This window comes from Leuciscus leuciscus (assembly GCF_965113295.1).
Source record: "Leuciscus leuciscus genome assembly, chromosome: 1".
NCBI classification, from domain to species: domain Eukaryota; kingdom Metazoa; phylum Chordata; class Actinopteri; order Cypriniformes; family Leuciscidae; genus Leuciscus; species Leuciscus leuciscus.
This window is the reverse complement of record NC_138725.1, coordinates 71,270,095-71,289,942: the sequence shown is the minus strand read 5'-3', so window position 1 is coordinate 71,289,942 and position 19,848 is coordinate 71,270,095. Positions and strand designations below refer to the sequence as shown.

At 39.0% G+C, this 19,848-nt stretch overlaps 1 protein-coding gene across 1 annotated transcript; it reads right to left on the bottom strand.

The window, feature by feature from the left end:
• Nucleotides 1–433: 433 nt before the first annotated feature.
• Nucleotides 434–19,211, bottom strand: LOC309511377 (uncharacterized protein). Its single transcript, XM_082186578.1, has 12 exons — nucleotides 18,863–19,211; nucleotides 14,590–14,670; nucleotides 13,603–13,801; nucleotides 11,341–11,426; nucleotides 9,790–9,908; nucleotides 9,402–9,495; nucleotides 6,599–6,717; nucleotides 4,277–4,345; nucleotides 3,620–3,743; nucleotides 3,418–3,511; nucleotides 985–1,048; nucleotides 434–808 (listed from the first exon to the last, which is right to left on the bottom strand). Exons 1-10 carry the CDS (start codon nucleotides 19,139–19,141, stop codon nucleotides 3,461–3,463), a joined length of 1,221 nt encoding a protein of 406 aa, XP_082042704.1. The 5' UTR covers nucleotides 19,142–19,211; the 3' UTR covers nucleotides 434–808; nucleotides 985–1,048; nucleotides 3,418–3,460.
• Nucleotides 19,212–19,848: the final 637 nt, after the last annotated feature.

Genomic DNA, 19,848 nt, shown 5'->3' with positions numbered 1-19,848 from the left:
TGCGATGCTTTCTGAGCCTCCGTGTAGCGCTCGGAGAAGCTCCTAACAGCCGAGCCGAAGAGACCGGAAGTGGAGATGGGAGAGTCCAGGAAAGCCGCCCTATCTGCCTCTTTCATGTCCGTTAAGTTCAACCATAGGTGCCGCTTGAGCACTGTTAGGTTGGCCATGCTGCTCAAGTCCTTCAAAGCCTCCGATTCAGGTCCAGACTCATCCAGGGAACGGAGTAGTTTGGCCTGGAAGACTTGTAGAACAGCCATCGTATGGAGCGCCGACACGGCGGCGGCGTAAGCGCGGCCATCGAGGGCGGATGTAGCGCGACAAGGCTTGGAGGGATGTGAAGCCTTAGTCTTCCATCCCGCGGCAGTAGTTGGGCAAAGGTAAGCGCCCACCGCCTCTTCGAGAGGGGGGGAATCGCCTCATAGCCTTTCTGAAGAAAAGGAGGGCTTGATGCGAGCCGAGTGCGGCGCCTTCCACAATTTAGTGAGTTCATCGTGAACTTCGGGGAAGAAGGGGGCGGGCCTCTGCTGGGGGGTCTGCCGGCGCCCTTGCAGGAACCACTCGTCGAGCCTGCTGCGTGATGGTTGCTTGGGTGGAGACCAGTCAAGCCCGAGGTCTGCCACGGCCTTAGTGAGCACGCGGAGAAGCTCTGAGTCAATGTTGGCTCAATGTTCGTTGCAGTTCTTGAAAACTGGACTCTGTAAAATAAAATATAAATATAATATAAAATAATAAAATATAAAGTTGAAAAGCACAACAGGACCCCTTTAAAGCTGGCTCCTCATAACCCAATTGAGTGGCTGCGCTGAGTCTTGTAAAACTTGCCTGTTTTAATTATTCTTATTTCTTTTTCTTATTTTAATTTCTTCTATGTAAAGCACTTTGAATTGCCATTGTGTATGAAATGTGCTATATAAATAAACTTGCCTTGCCTTGCCTTGCCTTGCCTTGCCTTGCCTTGCCTTGCCTTGCCTTGCCTTGCCTTGCCTTGTCACTTCCACGGCCAGCATCCACTAGACCTTTGGGACTTCCAGTGGGTTTCCTCCAGTTCCTGCAACACCATCAACAATCCACATGTCAGGCATGAAGGCAGTGACAGAAACACTGACCTTTATCAGTCAGCTTTGTTCCTGAAGTCAGTCAGCTGTGTTTGTCTAGATCTATTAATTAATCCAGAAATACATTACAAATGCAATTCATACATGCAATGACTAAGATACACCTCTTTTATGATGATCATGTTTCAAATTGATAAATTAAAATAGATTTTAATATTTTCTTTTCTCTTGAACAAACCCAGCAGGTTCCAGATGAATCACATTCCAAACTTACATCCAATCAGAAAAAAATAAAAGACTTGTGCCCGGTTTCACAGGCAAGGCTTAAAGGGGTTAGTTCACCCAAAAATAAAAATTCTGCCATCATTTACTCATCATCAGTTCCAAACCCGTAAGACTTTCATTCATCTTCTGATTACAAATTAAGGTCTTTTTGATGAAGTCTGAGAGCTTCCATTGACAGCTATGCAACTAACACTTTGACGCTTCAAAAAGTTCATAAAGAGATCGTAAAACTAATCCATATGAATTGAGCGGTTCAGTCCAAATTTTCTAAAGAGACTATCGCTTTAAATACTTGAAAAGATTTACTTTAGGCTTTTATTCACAAGTTGCTCATCAACTCCCACATCAGTTGTGCTAAAGGGAAGCTCAAGCATGTTCACTTGACGTGTGAAAAAACCAATGAGGTTTGATACTTGCCTTGACAAACACCACAGATCATTTCACACATGCTGCTGCTGGGACTCGGGAGCCGCCCAGAAAAAAACAGTCTGACTTTGTTTACCATTGACTAATTTGACATCTCCGTTAGTTCAGCCATGGATAAGATATACACACAGCACAGGACATAACCTTGTGAGCCTCAACTTGGGCAGAGACAGGGTATTTAAAGTACAAAGGTCAAGAACAGCACCTCAGTGTTACCAGCCCTTCAACACCGTTAGCCTTGTAACTAAATTAGCTTGTGCAGTGTTCATTTACAGCCAACTTAAACAGCTTCGTTCTTCACTCCAGTGCGTGTGTTTAAAGGGGTCCTATTATATCCTTTTACGAAGTCTTGATTTTGTTTTCGGGGTGTACTAGAATGTTTTCATGCTTGATTGTTCAAAAAACAGATTGTACAATCTCTCAGATTTTATTCAAAAGATCTTCATTTGTGTTCTGAAGATGAACGAAAGTCTTACGTGTTTGGAAAAGCACAAGGGTGAGTAATTAATGACAAAATTTGAACTTTTGGGTTAACTAACCCTTTTAATCTAGTTCCAGACTAAACTGAATGTTTGAGCTGTTTTAACTGAAAGCAACTTGCACTGGCATATCTTAAAATATGTCCGTGCCATTGTTTTGTCTCAAGATGCACATCAGTAATGTTTTTTTCTTCTAAGGCACATTTATAAAAGCTACTTAAAAGTCCTAATTTAACTAAGGCCTAATTCCTGGCTTAATCTAAGCCCTGTTTGTGAAACCAGGCCTTGAGGTGTAAGACAGTGAGAACGTCTTTTATGAGGAAATGAAATGCTTATTACTGATAATCATGTAATTGAATCAGAAACAACAGTATACTGGTCTGTCTTAGAAGGTTATGATTGTTCCTCTATGAATCTTCAAGAAAAAGACTTCTGCTTTGTTGGGAAACAGACTTCTGACCTTAAAAACTGGACTCATCTTCTCATAAATAATCTCTTTACTCGCTCTTTACTGCGTGACATGGACAAGCTGCCAAACTTTTGCTCGGTCAAGCATGACATGGCTCATCTGCCAAGCAGGTGTCTTTCCTTGATTCAGTGACACAATGAAGAGCAAAGATCTGAGACTCATTTTAAAAATAAAGAATAAAGTGGGCCAAGCGTACAGATGGGTTCCTGTTTACGTAACAAGTCGTGAGGTGCAGCATGATCAGGGCCCCCGTATTGAGTCTGCACATTGTCCCGAACACAACAGAAGCTTCTACCATCAATGAACAGTTTCCAACACAAGAATCAATCATTCATGTGCTCAACTGTTCTCATGTCAGTTCCAGATCTAGAAAGCTGGCATAAATGGCCATGGCGATGGGGAAAGAATGAGATGCGAGGAAAACGTAGATTTGTATAAAGTAATAAACTTTACCAAAAAAAAATTACCCTTTTTGTTTGTAGATTTTTGTAGATGTAATTTGCCTTTTTGCCCAAAAATTTGGCAGTTCAAAACCTTCACCAAATGTAGTGTTGTCTTTACCCCGATATAACATATTCCTTATATTTTGATGGTTTAATCGAACTTGAAGGGTCATTAAAAGCAAATATAGTGTAAATATCCCCTCTGGCCACTAGTGTATGTTAAGGCTAGATGTTGCTGTGATTTTGACATGTGATCTTGCCTGCTCGAGGAGAGATGGGTGGTAATATTGTCCGTCCTTTCTTTTAGCCCTTATAGACCTTTCCGTCCGAACCGATGAGGGTCACTTCTTCAGTCTATAGGAACACAGCTCACGGTTCATACATACACACAGTTCAAAATTATTTTGTGAGCGTCACGTGTCAGACCTATGTGGATAGTCCAGAGGACATGGGCCGACTCACCTTGTCACTCTGGATCAGATGTGTGATGTGCTGAATGCGGTTGGGGCTCCTGGAAAAGGTGAGGGTGTGCTTGCCCCCGCAGCTACGGCATGTACAAGACTGACTGTGCTCTTGATCTTTCTGGCTGCACATTAAAACATTTTTGGACAAAAAGGTTTCAGGTTGAGACAAATAAACAGCCAGAGTTCTCAATGATCAACTTATTAAGACTTCATCAGTAATCGCAACTGGTCATGTGGCCAGTATTTCCTTGCTTGATTTCAATGCACTTAAATATGTCGTCTCCCTATGTATATATAAATAATAAATATACCCCTAATAAAAAAGTACCCTTCAAGGATACTTTTATTAAATAAAGTATATTTTGCTAGAATGCTTCATATAGTGTGCATACTAATATAAATGTGCTAGTAGTGTACTTGTAAGTGTACTATTTTAATACTTGTTGAGGAAAAATAGTCTAAGTTTCTTCATTTTTAAACTTGAAATAAACCTATAAATCTACTTTTAGTAGTTTTTTCTAGAGTACAGGAGGTTGCTGTCCAGATCAATGGGGTTCATGCCAGGTTTAGAGTGTGGAATCTGCAGTACACAGTGAAGTTGAGTCCCTCTTGTGGACAGGCAGTGGTAAATGTGTGTGTGTTCGAGCGGTCTCACCTCCTGAAGTAGGACAGGCTGGACGTGTGAGAGTGCTGTACCGGGTCCAAGGGCAGGATGGGCATTGGCCTGCAAACATTCACAGACACAAAGCAAAGACGTCTTGAGAATATGACAAGCAGAAACTTTTAAAATATCTATTTAAAATAACAAGTGGCAAGGTCTTAGAAAAGTAAATACTGAATCTCAATCCCAGTATTGATTGAATTACTCAAAAAATGTCAAGTGATGCAACCATAAAGTAACATCTTGAATATACTTAAATATTTTATCTTAAAAAAATATTTAACACAGAGACATATTAATTCTTAATCATGATATTATACAATTATAATACAATTAGTTGCTTTATGTTGTTGTCACAGTGTTGAGTGTATTGGCTTCTTGTGACAAACACGCCGAGAAGCAAGAACCAGATCTGCTGTATGTCATCCATTGTTGTTTATGTCGCTTTCTTCTTCGCGCGAAAATTACGTTGATCGCTTCTTTCTGGCATAGGCTACACCATGCCTATTAAAGGATAGTTCGGCCAAAAATTATATTAAACCCATGATTTACTCACCCTCAAGCCGTTCGAGATGCATATGTCAATCATTTTTCAGACGAACACATTTTCAGTTATTTTAGAAAATGTCTTAGATCTTTCAGTGGTTATAATGTGAAGTTATGGGGTCCACTCCTTCAAGTCCCAAAAATGTGCATGCATCCTTCACAAAAGTAATCCATCCGGCTCCAGGGGGATAAACGAAGGCCTTCTGAGGGTAATCCGTGCGGTTTTGTCGTAAAATATCTACATATTTAAAACTTTAGAAATGAAAATAACTGCCTTCCGGTAGCGATCGACGCGCGTTCACGGAGATGGATGCTGGCGTATGACGTAGGACGTAGCGTAGGAAGCGTTGTGACGTAGAAGTACTGTTGGCAGTGGAAACGCTAGCTGATTCATGGTTTACCGAACCATACCGTACTGTACCGTACCGTACCGTACCACTCAGTGGAAACGAGCCAAAAGACAGTGAGGTTTGTTTCATACAACCATCATCATGTTAGTCATATGATGGTTATTCAGATAGTGGCTGACTGAACATTTCAGAAACATACACATGGATGCAAATACTTGGTAAACGAATTCCCAGCATGTGGCCCTTTACTTGCGTTGCGTTAACTTATGAATGCAACAACACATAAAATCAAGCTTGGTTTTTGTATTGACACACTTGCGTAGAGGGCTTTGGGCATATAAGGATTCACTATGTTTGACTTTATGTTTTAGGTCAAGCTTTAAAGTCTGCTCCACATTGCAGCTTATTCTGGTCAAAAACCACTTGCCAGGAAAATAGACAAAAAATGATATATAGACGGACCATATATGTAAGTGGTTGTGTTCTTCCGATTAGTATTTCCACAGCATGAAGGTAATATCTTACAGATTTATGAATGAAAACGCTCGTTTTAAAAGGGGTGGTTGATTATGATTTCACTTTTCTAACTTTAGTTAGTGTGTAATGCTGCTGTTTGAGCATAAACAACATCTGCAAAGTTACAACACTCAAAGTTCAAAGCAAAGGAAGTTATTTGCTTTTAAAGAAATTGTTTTTTAAGGACTACAACAAACGGCAGGTAGGGACTACACAACATTCCTCCCGGGTTAGTGACATCACTAACCCTATAATTTACATTAACCCCGCCCCCCGGAACACGATTATAGATTATCAAGACAGAATATGCTAATCAATGACTAGAAGATAACTACACATAAGCTACATAAATTCATCAACTAACAATTCAGAAATGTCCTGTTGCATTTTACATGTTGTCATTTCTTCTTGAGTCTCTCCATCATTGTCTGACTCCATTTTGAACATAAACATTGACATTTTCAGTGCATGTCTGTTTGAGGTAAAAGGACACAAGCTCTTGAAGCTCCGCCCCCTGTGCCGGCAGCAGCACCTCATTTGCATTTAAAGGGACACACACAAAAACGGTGCGTTTTTGCTCACCCTCAAAAAGTGACAATTTTAACATGCTATATAAAAATATCTGTAGGGAATTTTGAGCTAAAACTTCACATACACACACTGGGGACATCAGAGACTTATTTTACATCTTGTGAAAAGGGCATTATACCACCCCTTTAAATCTTCCTGGTCTACTGACATTTGTTATGACATCCGCTTCAGACATTACAAACTCTCATGATATCTTTCGTTAATCTTTCGTTATACAGAGCTACTGCAAAAAAGTTCAAAGACAAAATTCTAAAGATAGCTGTGCCGCAAAAGGTGTATATGTCTTAGAGAAAAATGTAATCTCGTCACTCACTTTTTGAGTCCAGCGACGTTGTGCTGCTCGGGGAGCGACTGTGTCTGCATATTCTTCTTGAAGTTCACCCAGCCCTCATCCAGCTTTTTCTTCAGAGGATCCAGCTTAATCCAGTTCAACTAAAGCCCAAATCATACATATTACAGAAAATATTTGTTTTTTATCCAACCACTTATGATGGAAGTTTAAATACAATGGTTTATAATACTGCAAAATTCTGCACACAATTTTACATAATAAAGTGCTATTTTAAATGTGAAATGTGGACAGATGTTTATCTTGCACATTAACATTTCTCCTGAACCGGAAGCAACATGGCCCTATAAATATATCATAGCAGTGCAAAAGTAAACAATTTATCCCCAAAACAACTTCCCAATTACACTACAAAACACAAAGCGTTTAGCGAAATGCATGTGTTTTTCAAATAGCTATATTTCAAAGAGTCAATCATTATTTGTAAATCTCTAAACACACACACACACACATCCCAACAACACCACTACGTCTATATTGCATCAGATGAGATTAAAATGACATAGTGCCGATTATAATCAGTGGAGCTCGTTATGCCACATCTTGATGATGTAAATTTTTAGTACATTTTACTAGGGAAGCACCGATATGAAAACTTTGGCCGATAACCGATAACTCTTTAAATTTGAAAGTCGATAACCGATAAATTGGCAGATAAAGTTCAAATTTTTCTATAATTTTTGAGAGCCTGATTACAAAAACAAAAGTCTTACCATTAAAATCCATGTCCCAAGCACACAATTATAATAATGTTCTCATTATAATTTTATGTAGCCTATGACTTGCACTGCACATGTTGAACTTAACTGTATTTTCCTTTTTGAAGTGATTTCAATCATATTTTAAGCAATTCAAAACCATCGTGGTGAACAAAGTGTTTAAGTTAGAATCCACTCACAACTCTAAACGGCAGAATTTTTGTCCAGTTTTTGTCCATCGCGATTAATCGTTGCCCAGCACTAATTTAAATATAATGCATTTTCATTTAATTGCAATTAGGATGCAATTAAGTATCTGGCAACATTACATTTAGTTCCCACTTAAGTATGTTATTTCCGTATAAGGATTTTTTTTAAAAGGGGTTATATGATGCGATTTCATGTTTCCTTTTTCTTTAGTGTGTTATGTAGCTGTTAGTGTAAGTATAAGATCTGCAGAGTTACAAAGCTCAAAGTGTCAAACCTTAAGAGATGTGCTTTATAAAAGTTAAGACTCAGCCACACCTTCCTAAAATGCTTCGTTCAAACATTCCCCCACAAATCTACGTCAGTGTGTGGGGGTGGAGTTGTGTAACACCGCCCAAATGTATAAGCCCGAAAAGAAAGAAGGCGTAACTCTTATTCTCGCTGTATTACTGTTGTTCGTTGAGAAAGCGTAAATTGGTCAGATTTTGATCAGAAGCGAAATTAGAACACAGTGGTTAAGCTTTATTTACAACACTGTTCCAGAACAGTACAACTAAAATGTTCGATTGTGTGCTGCGTATTTTTTGTAGGACTGTTTCCAGAACCTGGGAGAGTACAAGGCCGGCTGTGCACAAAGGCTGATTCTAAAAAGCAATTCCATATTTGCAAGTACATTCTGGCGCTTCTGACTCACAGACACAGTAAGTATGTTTTCATATTTTAAGAATTTGCTACTGACTATTCAAACGCAAGTTTTGAGCAGTAAAGAGTAGCACTTGTTTGTCGCTTCTACGAGATCAAATGCAGACATAGTTTTATGTTTGTTTTCATAGTCTTCTAGGCTGACATTATCACCTTTCATTATTGCTTTGGGAGCTGATGTTCCAAATATGGTAAGGGGCGTGACATTTCTGTCACACGCTTAAGGTTTTTGGGCCAATCACAATGCTCTGGATCGCTGGCCAATCAGAGCACTCCGCCCTTTTCAGAACGATGAGCTTTATAAAAATCGATGCGTTTCAGAAAGGCGGGGCATAGAGGAGCAACAATAATGTACAGTATGTGTAAAATAATTACTTTTTTTAACCTAAAACCGGGTAAACACATTGCATTTCAATTTCAACATAGTGTCGGCCCAGATCCGGCCCACACCCGGGCCGTGTGGAATCCACGAGTACCAGATGTGGGCCGGATCTGGGCAGATGCTATGTTGCTGTCTGGGTTGCAACTTTGTCTCAAATGTTTCTTAAAATGTCTTAAATATAGACTCTTTTCATCTCTGTTTAATCTCTGTCCCTGTCTGTCATGTACCTTAATCCTGTCCTGGTGTTGCTGGTTCTTGATGTGAGGGGTCTTGTCCTCCGGTGGTTTGTAGTCACTCTTGGGCAACTGACTGACCTCCTGGTTTAGATTGTGACCTTCTTTCTGCTGTTGACCCTGATCCTGACGTGAACTCTCCCCCGTACCTGAACTCTGAACCTGATCCTGACCTGAACTCTCACCCTGACCTGAACTCTGATCCTGACGTGAACTCTCACCCTGATCCTGGCCTGAGCTTTGGACATGTGCCGCTGCTTTGCTGAACTCTACTGCCTCATGCTGTTGACTTTTCGAGAGTGGAGAGGATGAGGAGGACGTCACATCCTCAATCTCAGAGCTGTTTAACTACAGGTGAACCGTAAAGAAAAAAATTTAAATAATGTTAAGGAAAAATAATAACCCAATGCTAGGGTATTAAATCAACAGGGCTGGGCGATATATCGGTTATTGTGATTTATTAGTTATTTTATAATATTAACTTTTGGTGTTCGAGTTTGATATATGGCCCAGCCCTTTGGAGGGAGGAGTTCTGTCTGTCTGACCTGCTCTTGATTGTGTCTGTCTTGGCTGCTTCTCTCTTCACTCTTCTCTCTCATCAGATCCTGCACTTTCTCATCCAGCTTCAGCACTGCAGTCCTGTATGAGTGTGTGTGATGTACAAAGGGCTCAAAATGTCAACCAGTGAAAGGAAATTGCACTTGCTTTTCTAATTTAATCACGTTTTTTCATTAAACAAAAGTTCTGATATGATTTATCTTTGTTTCATTTTATGACAAAAATGTATCTGCACATCTTGTTTTTGACACTGCACTCTGACTGATGCTACATGGTTTTAATGACCAATTCTACCCAAAAAAACTGATGCCATGTGAAACTGTGGGACATGGTTTGTCCCATGTCTCTGACGAGTGACTGGTTAATCACTAGTACCTGATGTTGGATGTCTGCAGGGTCAGCTGCTTTATCAGTGAGGCGTCTGTGTCCTGATCGCTCCGTCCACAAGAGTCTGAGCTCATGTTCATCAACACACTCTCCCCCTCTGTGATTTTCTGTGATGGGTAGGTGTAGGGTTAGGGGATAGAATATACAGTTTGTACAGTATAAAAATCATTGTCTATGGAAAGTCAACATAATTAAGAAAAAATTACAAAATTAAGTTTGAGTGTGAGGGTACATTTACATGACAACGATACGCTTAAAACCGAGAAGATTTTACTTTGAGTTTTCCGCGCACAGACGACACCATTGTCAAAACGATCCCCATTCACACGGATCTGCAAAAACGACTAAAAACGCTGTATTCTGCTGCCAGGCCATTAGATGGCGATGAAACACATATACTGAACACGTAATACACATGTGCATGACGTCATCGTTTTCACAGATTCATGTTTTTGATGTTTACACGGAGCCCGTTTTCAAAAACTGTAAACGAACGACCAAAACGCATAAAAAGTTTTATGTTTTTAGTTGAAAACGGTGTCGTGTAAACTCCTGAGTTTGACCTACATATAATTGATGAAAAATAATTGCCAAAATACTAATATGCCAGAAGTAAGATAAATCCAACAAAACCATGGGCTGTGTGTCATTCAGAATTGAATTGAGTGAACCATTTAATTTCCAGAATTTAAAATGAGGTGGAAAACAACAATTCGGAACAGAACTTAACAAAGTGTCCAAATCATATTTGGAAATGCCATCTATAAAATTTGTTTTCCGTTTCCACAACTGTACAAAAGTTTGGGGTAGGGAAATGTTTAAAATGTTTAAAAATAAAAGTAAAAAAATAAACTCTTCTGCTCACCAAGCAGTGAGCTTTTGATTAAGCAGTTTTTTTTAAATGAAAAATACAGTAAAAATAGTAATATTGTAAAATATTAATTTCCCACGGAAAAACATTGTGAAACATTCTAAATATAAACACTTATAATATGTTTCCCAGACAGCAACATAGTGTCGGCCCAGATCCGGCCCACATCTAGTACACATGTATCAGATGTGGCCTGGATCTGGGCCGACACTATGTTGGTGTCAGGGTTACCATAGTGAATCACGGTAAGACAAAAACATGTTTTGGAGGAAGGATTGATGATGTATTGACTCATTATTTAAATGTTGTTACATAGTGTACCTCAAATATATTCTCCTATCCCAGTTAGATTGATTGCACTGAAAAGTGTACAGTGTGTCATTGTGGCTCAATCAATACATTGCTCTGTTTGTTTGAGCATCTCAACATTGGTTGCTTAGTCACCGGCATTAGTTTAGGCTGGACTATGTTTGACTGACACAAATGACACACTTCACCTTTTACAACAATAGAAGTCTAGGGGAAGTTCTGTTTAGATAATTACATAAACTGTACCGATGAAAACAGCCTTTAGAGGAACTTGACTATCATATAATCTGATAACCCTAAACTGTGTTTTTAAAGAGAGGGTTAGAGGAAAGGTTAGGTTGGATTATTTTCTCTCATACCTTCTCTTTATCTTCTAGAAGACTGTCCACAAGAGTCCTCAGATGATTGAGCTGCTCCGACACATGGTCAGGAATCTGCCGCTCTCCTGCAGACGTCACAAACAAAATGTCAGAAACATACTTACACAAGCATATTAACAAAAAGTAACTTGCCTGTGAATAAAAATTGGGACCCACTTCATATTAAGTGTATTTAACTAGTACTTACTATGCACTTATTGTGTACATTTTTACATTGACCTTGAATTTTTATAAAAATACCTGCATGTAATTACAGCTGTAGTTAATTTCTGTAATCACATCTATAATTACACTGTTAACCTTCTAGCCTGGCTCCGCCCTCCTACGTACTTCCGCTCAATTTTCATTTTCCTTCAGTACTCCGTCTGGGTTTGCGGTATATTTGTGGGTTTTCTCCAGCCAAATTTTTACCGGTCCAATCAGCGAACAGAGGGAGTGGCTGAGAACGATGACGTTAAGGTCGTGCGCTAGTTTGAGTTGTAGGGTTACGTCACGACCAAAGGTTAGCGATTGGTTATGACAGATCCAGAGTGGCTCTGGGCAGATCCAATAGTTTTAAACTTCAACAGAGTACCCGCCTTCAAGGAAGTTAACGCTTGTCAATGGAGAGTGGCCAGACTCTCTGTACAAATGAAATGTACGAGATTCTGGTAGGACCAGGCTAACTTAAACCTACCCTTACCACCAAACCTGTCCCTAACCTTACCCGTATCCACCTCAATAGCAGCACAAGTGTTTCGCAATACAACATCAATGCTGTAATTACATTGTACCTAACAAATATTTTTTGATGCAAGTACATACAACACTGTGTACATACAACACTGTGGATTTACAGCACTTTGTTCAAATGCTAACACACTGCTGTCAAAACTGTGAACCACACATTCAAAACAGAATAGATTTCAGCCTTGTGCCTTTCAAACACTGCTGAGTGCAATTTCAGCTGAAAGGCTAAGCAGGTGTCTTGTTTTAGACTTGTTAGTGAACACACACACACACACACACACACACACACACATATATATATATATATATATATATAGGTAGAGCTCAGAAAGACTAATTGTCTTGTGGCCTGATGCTAGAGAGAGGCAGGATTAGCCCCTCAATTATTTGTTTGAATTACAGTATGTACTTTTAGTTTCTACCTTTTTTTTCTCATTACTGTAATTCCGTAAATTACAACAGACTATTGAAGCAAACTGCTAATTTTAATTTACCTTAAAGAATTGTTATGTTCTAAAAATTTTAATAAATCATGTGAAAGAATGTCACTCTTTTCTGTGAAGAAAATATTACTTTGTATGAAGTCACTGAAATTGTTCAAACTGTAAAGATGAAAAGTTAGTATTTTCTGTATTGGTGTTTGATGCTAGTGTGTTTCCTCTCAGTGTGTTCTGAGTGACAGTGTGTGTTATCTCAGTGAGGGATGTGTGTAGTGTGTTTCCTCTCAGTGTGTTCTGAGTGACAGTGTGTGTTATCTCAGTGAGGGTTGTGTGTAGTGTTTGGCTGCACTGAGTGTGTTTTCTGCCATGTGTCAAGAGTTGTGTTGCTTGGAATGAGTTTTGCAGGTGATGTGAACTGTTTAGCTCAGGTGACTGTTGGTAGTGCAGACTGTAGTTAGAGTTTTGCACATGTAGCTCCAGTTGTGCTCACTGTCGTTTAGCAATCGAAAAAAACTGTAATATAAAGTGGGACCGATGGATATTTGATTGATTTGCAGGTGCAAAATGCAGATGAAGGCCCCTGTAATGCCCATGTTATATTAAAGGGGCTTTATATAGAGTTCAGAAACCCTTGTCATTAGTGACACCGGTGGCTTTTAAGTGAAAAGTCAATTGTTTTTATTAATGCTGTTTTGGACCCCATTGACTTCCATTGAATGGAAAAAAACTGTCTTCAAAATATCTTGTTTTCCATAGATAAAGAAAGCCATACAGGTTTGGAATGACATGGTGGTGAGTAAATAATGACAGAACTATCCCTTTAATCCCAGACAGCAACGTAGTGTCAGCCCAGATCCGGGCCACATCTGGTACATGTGAATTCGATGTGGGCCGGATCTGGGCCGACACTATGTTGCTGTCTGTGATAAAACTTGTTTTAACATCGGCATCTTTTCAAGCAATAAGCCTCTTTGTGTGGTCACCATGAATTATAAATGTGATTAGAATTATCAATGAATAATAGAAATAACGCAGGATGTTGTCGGTTGAGACCCTGCTGTGTATGTCGTACCCATTGCAGTGAGGAGATCCTGCAGATGTTGAAGCTGGGTCCCATCAGCCTTGTTTGCTCCCAGCTGTCCCACACGGGTCTCCAGACTCTCGTGCCTGTCTCTCAGTCTGCCCACCTCCTTCAGAGCCTCTACGGTCTCCGGGTTCAAAGGGAGGACGGGTACGGTGCCTTCAGCGGCGGAGACTGTGCCCTGCAACCCCTGAGAATGCAAGAGGGAATGTCATTTACAAAAGCACAGTTCATGCCACCTGAGGCTGAGATGAATGTCTTCGTTTTTGGCCTCAGTTTCTGTTTGTAGATGTTGGTTATGCATTTACATTTAGCAAATCATTCATTCAGGTCAATGTTTGCCTCAACTGCAGCTGCCGCCTGCTCTGACAAAACAATGACTGCGATAAGAACCTGTGAGATTTAGGATGGTTGTTACTGGCTTCTGAAAGCCCCGCCCCCGGGAACGCGATTTATAGATTATCAAGAATATGCTAATCAATGACTAGATTAGAAGATAACTACACATAAGCTACATAAATTCATCAACTAACCATTCAGAAATGTTGTCTACATGTTGTCACTTCTTCTTGAGTCTCTCCATCTTTGTCTGACTGCGGTTTGAACATAAAAGGCTAAACGTTTTTGAAATGTTCAGTGCGTGTCTGTGTGAGGTAATCGAAGATGCTTACACGGCGGGCTTTTGCTCACCCTCAAAAAGTGACCATTTTAACATGCTATAAAAAATATCTGTGGGGTTTTTTGTGCACTCTGGGGACATCAGACTTATTTTACATCTTGTGAAAAGGGCATTATCGGACCCCTTTAATACTTTTATTTCAAATCGATGTGATCTGGAGATCGTGTGAGGGATGAGAAGTGACTTCTGTGTACAAGAGGCTTCATACATTGGCACACTTTTGACAGTGGACTTTGTTTGTGAAATTTCATGAGGGTGAATTTGAAAAGTTATTTTTGGTTGAACTATTCCTCACTCACCGTGGTGTTGTCCAGTTCTTGCACTCGGCTGCAATACTGCTCCATAGCCACAATACGGTCAGCCAACTCATTCATGTTCAGCTGAGGATGACAACATGTTATCAAGTGCTGAATATATACAGTATGAGCAGAAATGTGAGTGATACTGGTGTGTGTGTGTGTGTGTGTGTGTGTGTGTGTGTGTGTGTGTGTGTGTGTGTGTGTGTGTGTGTGTGTGTGTGTGTGTGTGTGTGTGTGTGTTCACCTGGCTGAGCTGACCATTCAGCGCATCAACTTCCGGTCTCAGATCATTTCTGGACTCTTTGAGCTCCTCAATTTCCTGTCTCAGATTATTCAGCAGGTCTTGGTTTACGTCCGTACACTGAGGAGGAAACAGTTTTTGAAGATTTACTTGGTTTCATTTCACACCTCTCATACTGGGCAACAGTAACTGGGAAACCAACACGCTCTTCAAAGAAAAAGCACATAATGCCCTTTTGCCTGAACTTTGAAGAGGGATCAAACTCTATAAGAGCACTGCTGAATCAGTTAAGCACATCCTCTGTGTCTCTTTCTTTGAAAAGGCAAGTAATACACTTTCTGAACTTTTGACCTTTAACCCCACCAGAGGTTGCCATGACAGCACACAGCCCTGGGAATCACCCTTGAATCAAACAGGATGTGGCATCACTGTCTGAAATGTTTGTGTAACTCCTGATGTCTAACCTGTGTTACTCTCAGTGCTGTTTGCTTCCCTGTGAGGCTGTTTGATGGACAAATTTATCTTGTTTGTAACTTTATTAAACTGAAGGGATGACTAGCGTACAGAGTATGGAAGCTTGATTCCACCACAGAATAAGAAATTAAAAAAGGTAATTGTGATTTTTAATCTCACAATTCTGACTTTTGACACAATTGCAAGTTTATATCTCACAAGAAGAAGTCAGAATTGTGAGATAAAAAGTCAGAATTGCGAGATATAAACTCTCAATTGCGGGGATACTGACTTTATGTCTCGCAATTCAGACTTTATTACTTGCAATTGCGAGTTTATTTCTCACAATTGTGAGGGGAAAAAGTCAGAATTGTGAGATAAAAAGTCGCAAAATATCTCCTGAATTGTTTTATTCCGTGGAGGAAGTGTAGATGTGTAGATGACAAACATGAATTAGATTATTATACTGACTATCAAGACAGTTACTGACTGTTCAATCCTTCCTTGTCAATGAAAATAAAACTAGAAAAAAGAACAAGCTATTAACATGTTTTTGGAAAGTGCAAGACATTTACATTTATTCATTTAACTGACGCTTTTATCCAAAGCGACTTACAATTGCTATATATGTCAGAGGTCGCACGCCTCTGGAGCAACTAGGGGTTAAGTGTCTTGCTCAGGGACACATTGGTGTCTCACAGTGGATTCGAACCCGGGTCTCTCACACCAAAGGCATGTGTCTTATCCATTGCGCCACCACCCCAAGAGTTATACAGTGTTTGTGGACACATAGCATGAAAATATGATTATGTTTTAGATGGTAATATCATGTTTTTGAGCATGTGCCATGGCAATATATACATAATATTGTTATTTGGGATTTTGTTTTATACGTGCTTTAAGGTAATACCCTTTTTATTTATTTATTGATCTATGTTGGTAGTGTTGGGACATATAACAATGGAAATACTATGCTTCTAGACCTTTTTTTTTATATCTGGTAATACCCTGTTTTTTTTATATAAAATACAATGGAAATACTATGGTATATGAATATAGTAATTAGTCAGTTCTATTTCCATATTATGTGATGGCACACCAAATAGTACACCTACAAAACAATATTGAAAACTACCATGGTAACATTATAGCTTTTGGGAGTAACATGTAAAATACTATTTATAATTCTATTACTGTGATATACAGTCATGTGAAAAAGAAAGGATACCCTACTGAATTCTATGGTTTTACGTATTTAGTATTATACATTTACAATAATTTGGGAATTTTGTTTGTTGCCTTAATGTAACATTAGAAGATTAGAATTAGAAAAAAATATTGATTTAAAAGTAAATCATACAGCAAAATTAAAAGGCTTAATTTGCATATTTAATGCAAAAATATTCAGATTATTTTATGCTCCTTCCTTTTTATACCTAACAGCTGCTGTTATTTCCAAGTGTGACTCAAGATGTACATTTATGCAACTTTCCATTACATATACTCTACTGTTCAAAAGTTTGGGGTCGGTAACGTTACAATGTCTTGAAAAGGGCATTATCGGACCCCTTTAATACTTTTATTTCAAATCGATGTGATCTGGAGATCGTGTGAGGGATGTGAAGTGACTTCTGTGTACAAGAGGCTTCATACATTGGCACACTTTTGACAGTGGACTTTCTTTGTTTGTGAAATTTCATGAGGGTGAATTTTGAAAAGTTATTTTTGGTTGAACTATTCCTCACTCACCGTGGTGTTGTCCAGTTCTTGCACTCGGCTGCAATACTGCTCCATAGCCACAATACGGTCAGCCAACTCACTCAGCTGAGGATGACAACATGTTATCAAGTGCTGAATATATACAGTATGAGCAGAAATGTGAGTGATACTGGTGTGTGTGTGTGTGTGTGTGTGTGTGTGTGTGTGTGTGTGTGTGTGTGTGTGTGTGTGTGTGTGTGTGTGTGTGTGTGTGTGTGTGTGTGTTCACCTGGCTGAGCTGACCATTCAGCGCATCAACTTCCTGTCTCAGATTATTCAGCAGGTCTTGGTTTACGTCCGTACACTGAGGAGGAAACAGGTTTTGAAGATTTACTTGGTTTCATTTCACACCTCTCAAAAAGTCAGATATAAACTCTCAATTGCGGGGATACTGACTTTATGTCTCGCAATTCTGACTTTATTACTTGCAAATTGCGAGTTTATTTCTCACAATTGTGAGGGGAAAAAAAGTCAGAATTGTGAGATAAAAAGTCACAAAATATCTCCTGAATTGTTTTATTCTGTGGAGGAAGTGTAGATGTGTAGATGACAAACATGAATTAGATTATTATACTGACTATCAAGACAGTTACTGACTGTTCAATCCTTCCTTGTCAATGAAAATAAAACTAGAAAAAAGAACAAGCTATTAACATGTTTTTGGAAAGTGCAAGAGTTATACAGTGTTTGTGGACACATAGCATGAAAATATGATTATGTTTTAGATGGTAATATCATGTTTTTGAGCATGTGCCATGGCAATATATAATATTGTTATATGGGAATTTTTTTAGACGTGCTTTAAGGTAATACCCTTTTTATTTATTTATTGATCTATGTTGGTAGTGTTGGGGCATATAACAATGGAAATACTATGGCTGTTACCTTGTAGTACCTTGTAAACACTATGGTATATGAATATAGTAATTAGTCAGTTCTATTTCCATATTATGTGATGGCACACCAAATAGTACACCTACAAAACAATATTGAAAACTACCATGGTAACATTATAGCTTTTGGGAGTACCATGTAAAATACTATTTATAATTCTATTATTATGATGTGAAAAAGAAAGGATACCCTACTGAATTCTATGGTTTTACGGATTTAGTATTATACATTTACAATAATGTGGGAATTTTGTTTGTTGCCTTAATGTAACAAGTTTAGAAAACAATTAGAAAAATTTGAAACTAATATTTATTTAAAAGTACAAGATGTAAGTGCCATCTGAAATGTTCTTCTAGAATGATCATTTTTATAAACGCTTGTATATTTAAGTTAAGTAATTTCACTTAAATGACAATTAATAGGTAATCTTCAATGCCATTTAAGTGAAATTATTGAACTTAAATATACGAGCTTGATAAAAATGATCATTCTAGAAGAAAATGTCAGATGGCACTTAGAGGCTTTTGCATCTGAACTCTTCATATATATTAAAATGTAATTTATTCCTGTGATCAAAGCTGAATTTTCAGCATCATTTGGTTACTCCAGTCTTCAGTGTCACATGATCCTTCAGAAATCATTCTTTTTATTATTAATGTTGAGAGGATTTGTGCTGCTTCACATTTCTGTTGAAATACACTCTGGGGACATCAAAGACTTCTTTTACATCTTGTGGAAACGGCATTATAACACCCCTTTAACTAATGTTAACTAATGAACCTTATTGTAAAGTGTTACCAGCAAGGTAAGTTATTAACTAACTGTGTTCTGTGGTGATAGACCTACAGTGTAGTGGAGGTACCATGGCCCTGTAAAGCATATAACGTTACTTCTAGTTCACAGTAGTAGTTTCCTCCTGTCTCTTACCTTGTCGCTGAGCGCCGTGTCGGAGGAGCCCATGAGCTCGGAGGCGGTGGAAAGAGCCTTCAGTGCCAGCAGCTGCTCCTCCAAATCCTGCAATCTCTGCTCCAGCGCCCCATTCGGGCTCGACGACTCCGGCAGGGAAGCTTCAGCTTTGACCCTCTCGGTCTTCAGGTGTTCCAGGATGGCGTGCAGCAAAGTGTGCAGGGAGTTGAAATCGACCCCTATTAAATTAGACGGGATGGAGAGCTCCAGCAGCTCATGCAGGCTTATGTCTGTCGACATGGTCTTAGCAAATACAATGCTGTCAAAATCGACAATCACAGATATGCTCGTTTGAATGACTTCTCTCTGAACAAGTTCGCAAGGCCCGATTTAGTCTTACCGGCTGCTTTGCTTTGGTCGAGTTTGCTCTGTTTACGCTTAACGTTAGTATTGTGAGCGGCGGCGTCTTTGGGTGCTTAGCAACTGATTCAGTGGCATCATCATCGGCAGTGCACGTGACAGCGGAAAGCGATATACATGTAGTTTTACATGTTAAATGATAATGTAATGATAAAAATAGCAAACTTAAAAAAATAAAATAAAATAAAAAGATGTATTTTCATAGGCCTACTATAGGCTACAATCTTATTGGGATAAACAAATAGCCGAAGTGTATAAGGCATTAAACGTTTTCTTCGGTTTTGTTGATTTCTAAAGCGGCGCTGTATTTTATATATTATTTTACTTTTTTTTATTGATTGCTTGGAGGAACTGTTGTAAATGTGAATGTTTCATTGTCCCAAAATAATACAAAATTGTATAATATCGTAGTCATTGTTCCTTATAAACAAATGTCAAACTAAAACAGTATCAGATTTTCTTCTTGATCAAACTTTGAATGTTAAAACCCAAAATGCAGAACAGTTTTAATATTACTTTTACTTCAGTGTTTATTTGGGGGGGGGGGGGGGGGGGGGTTGTTGCAGAAACACAAATCTCCATAATAG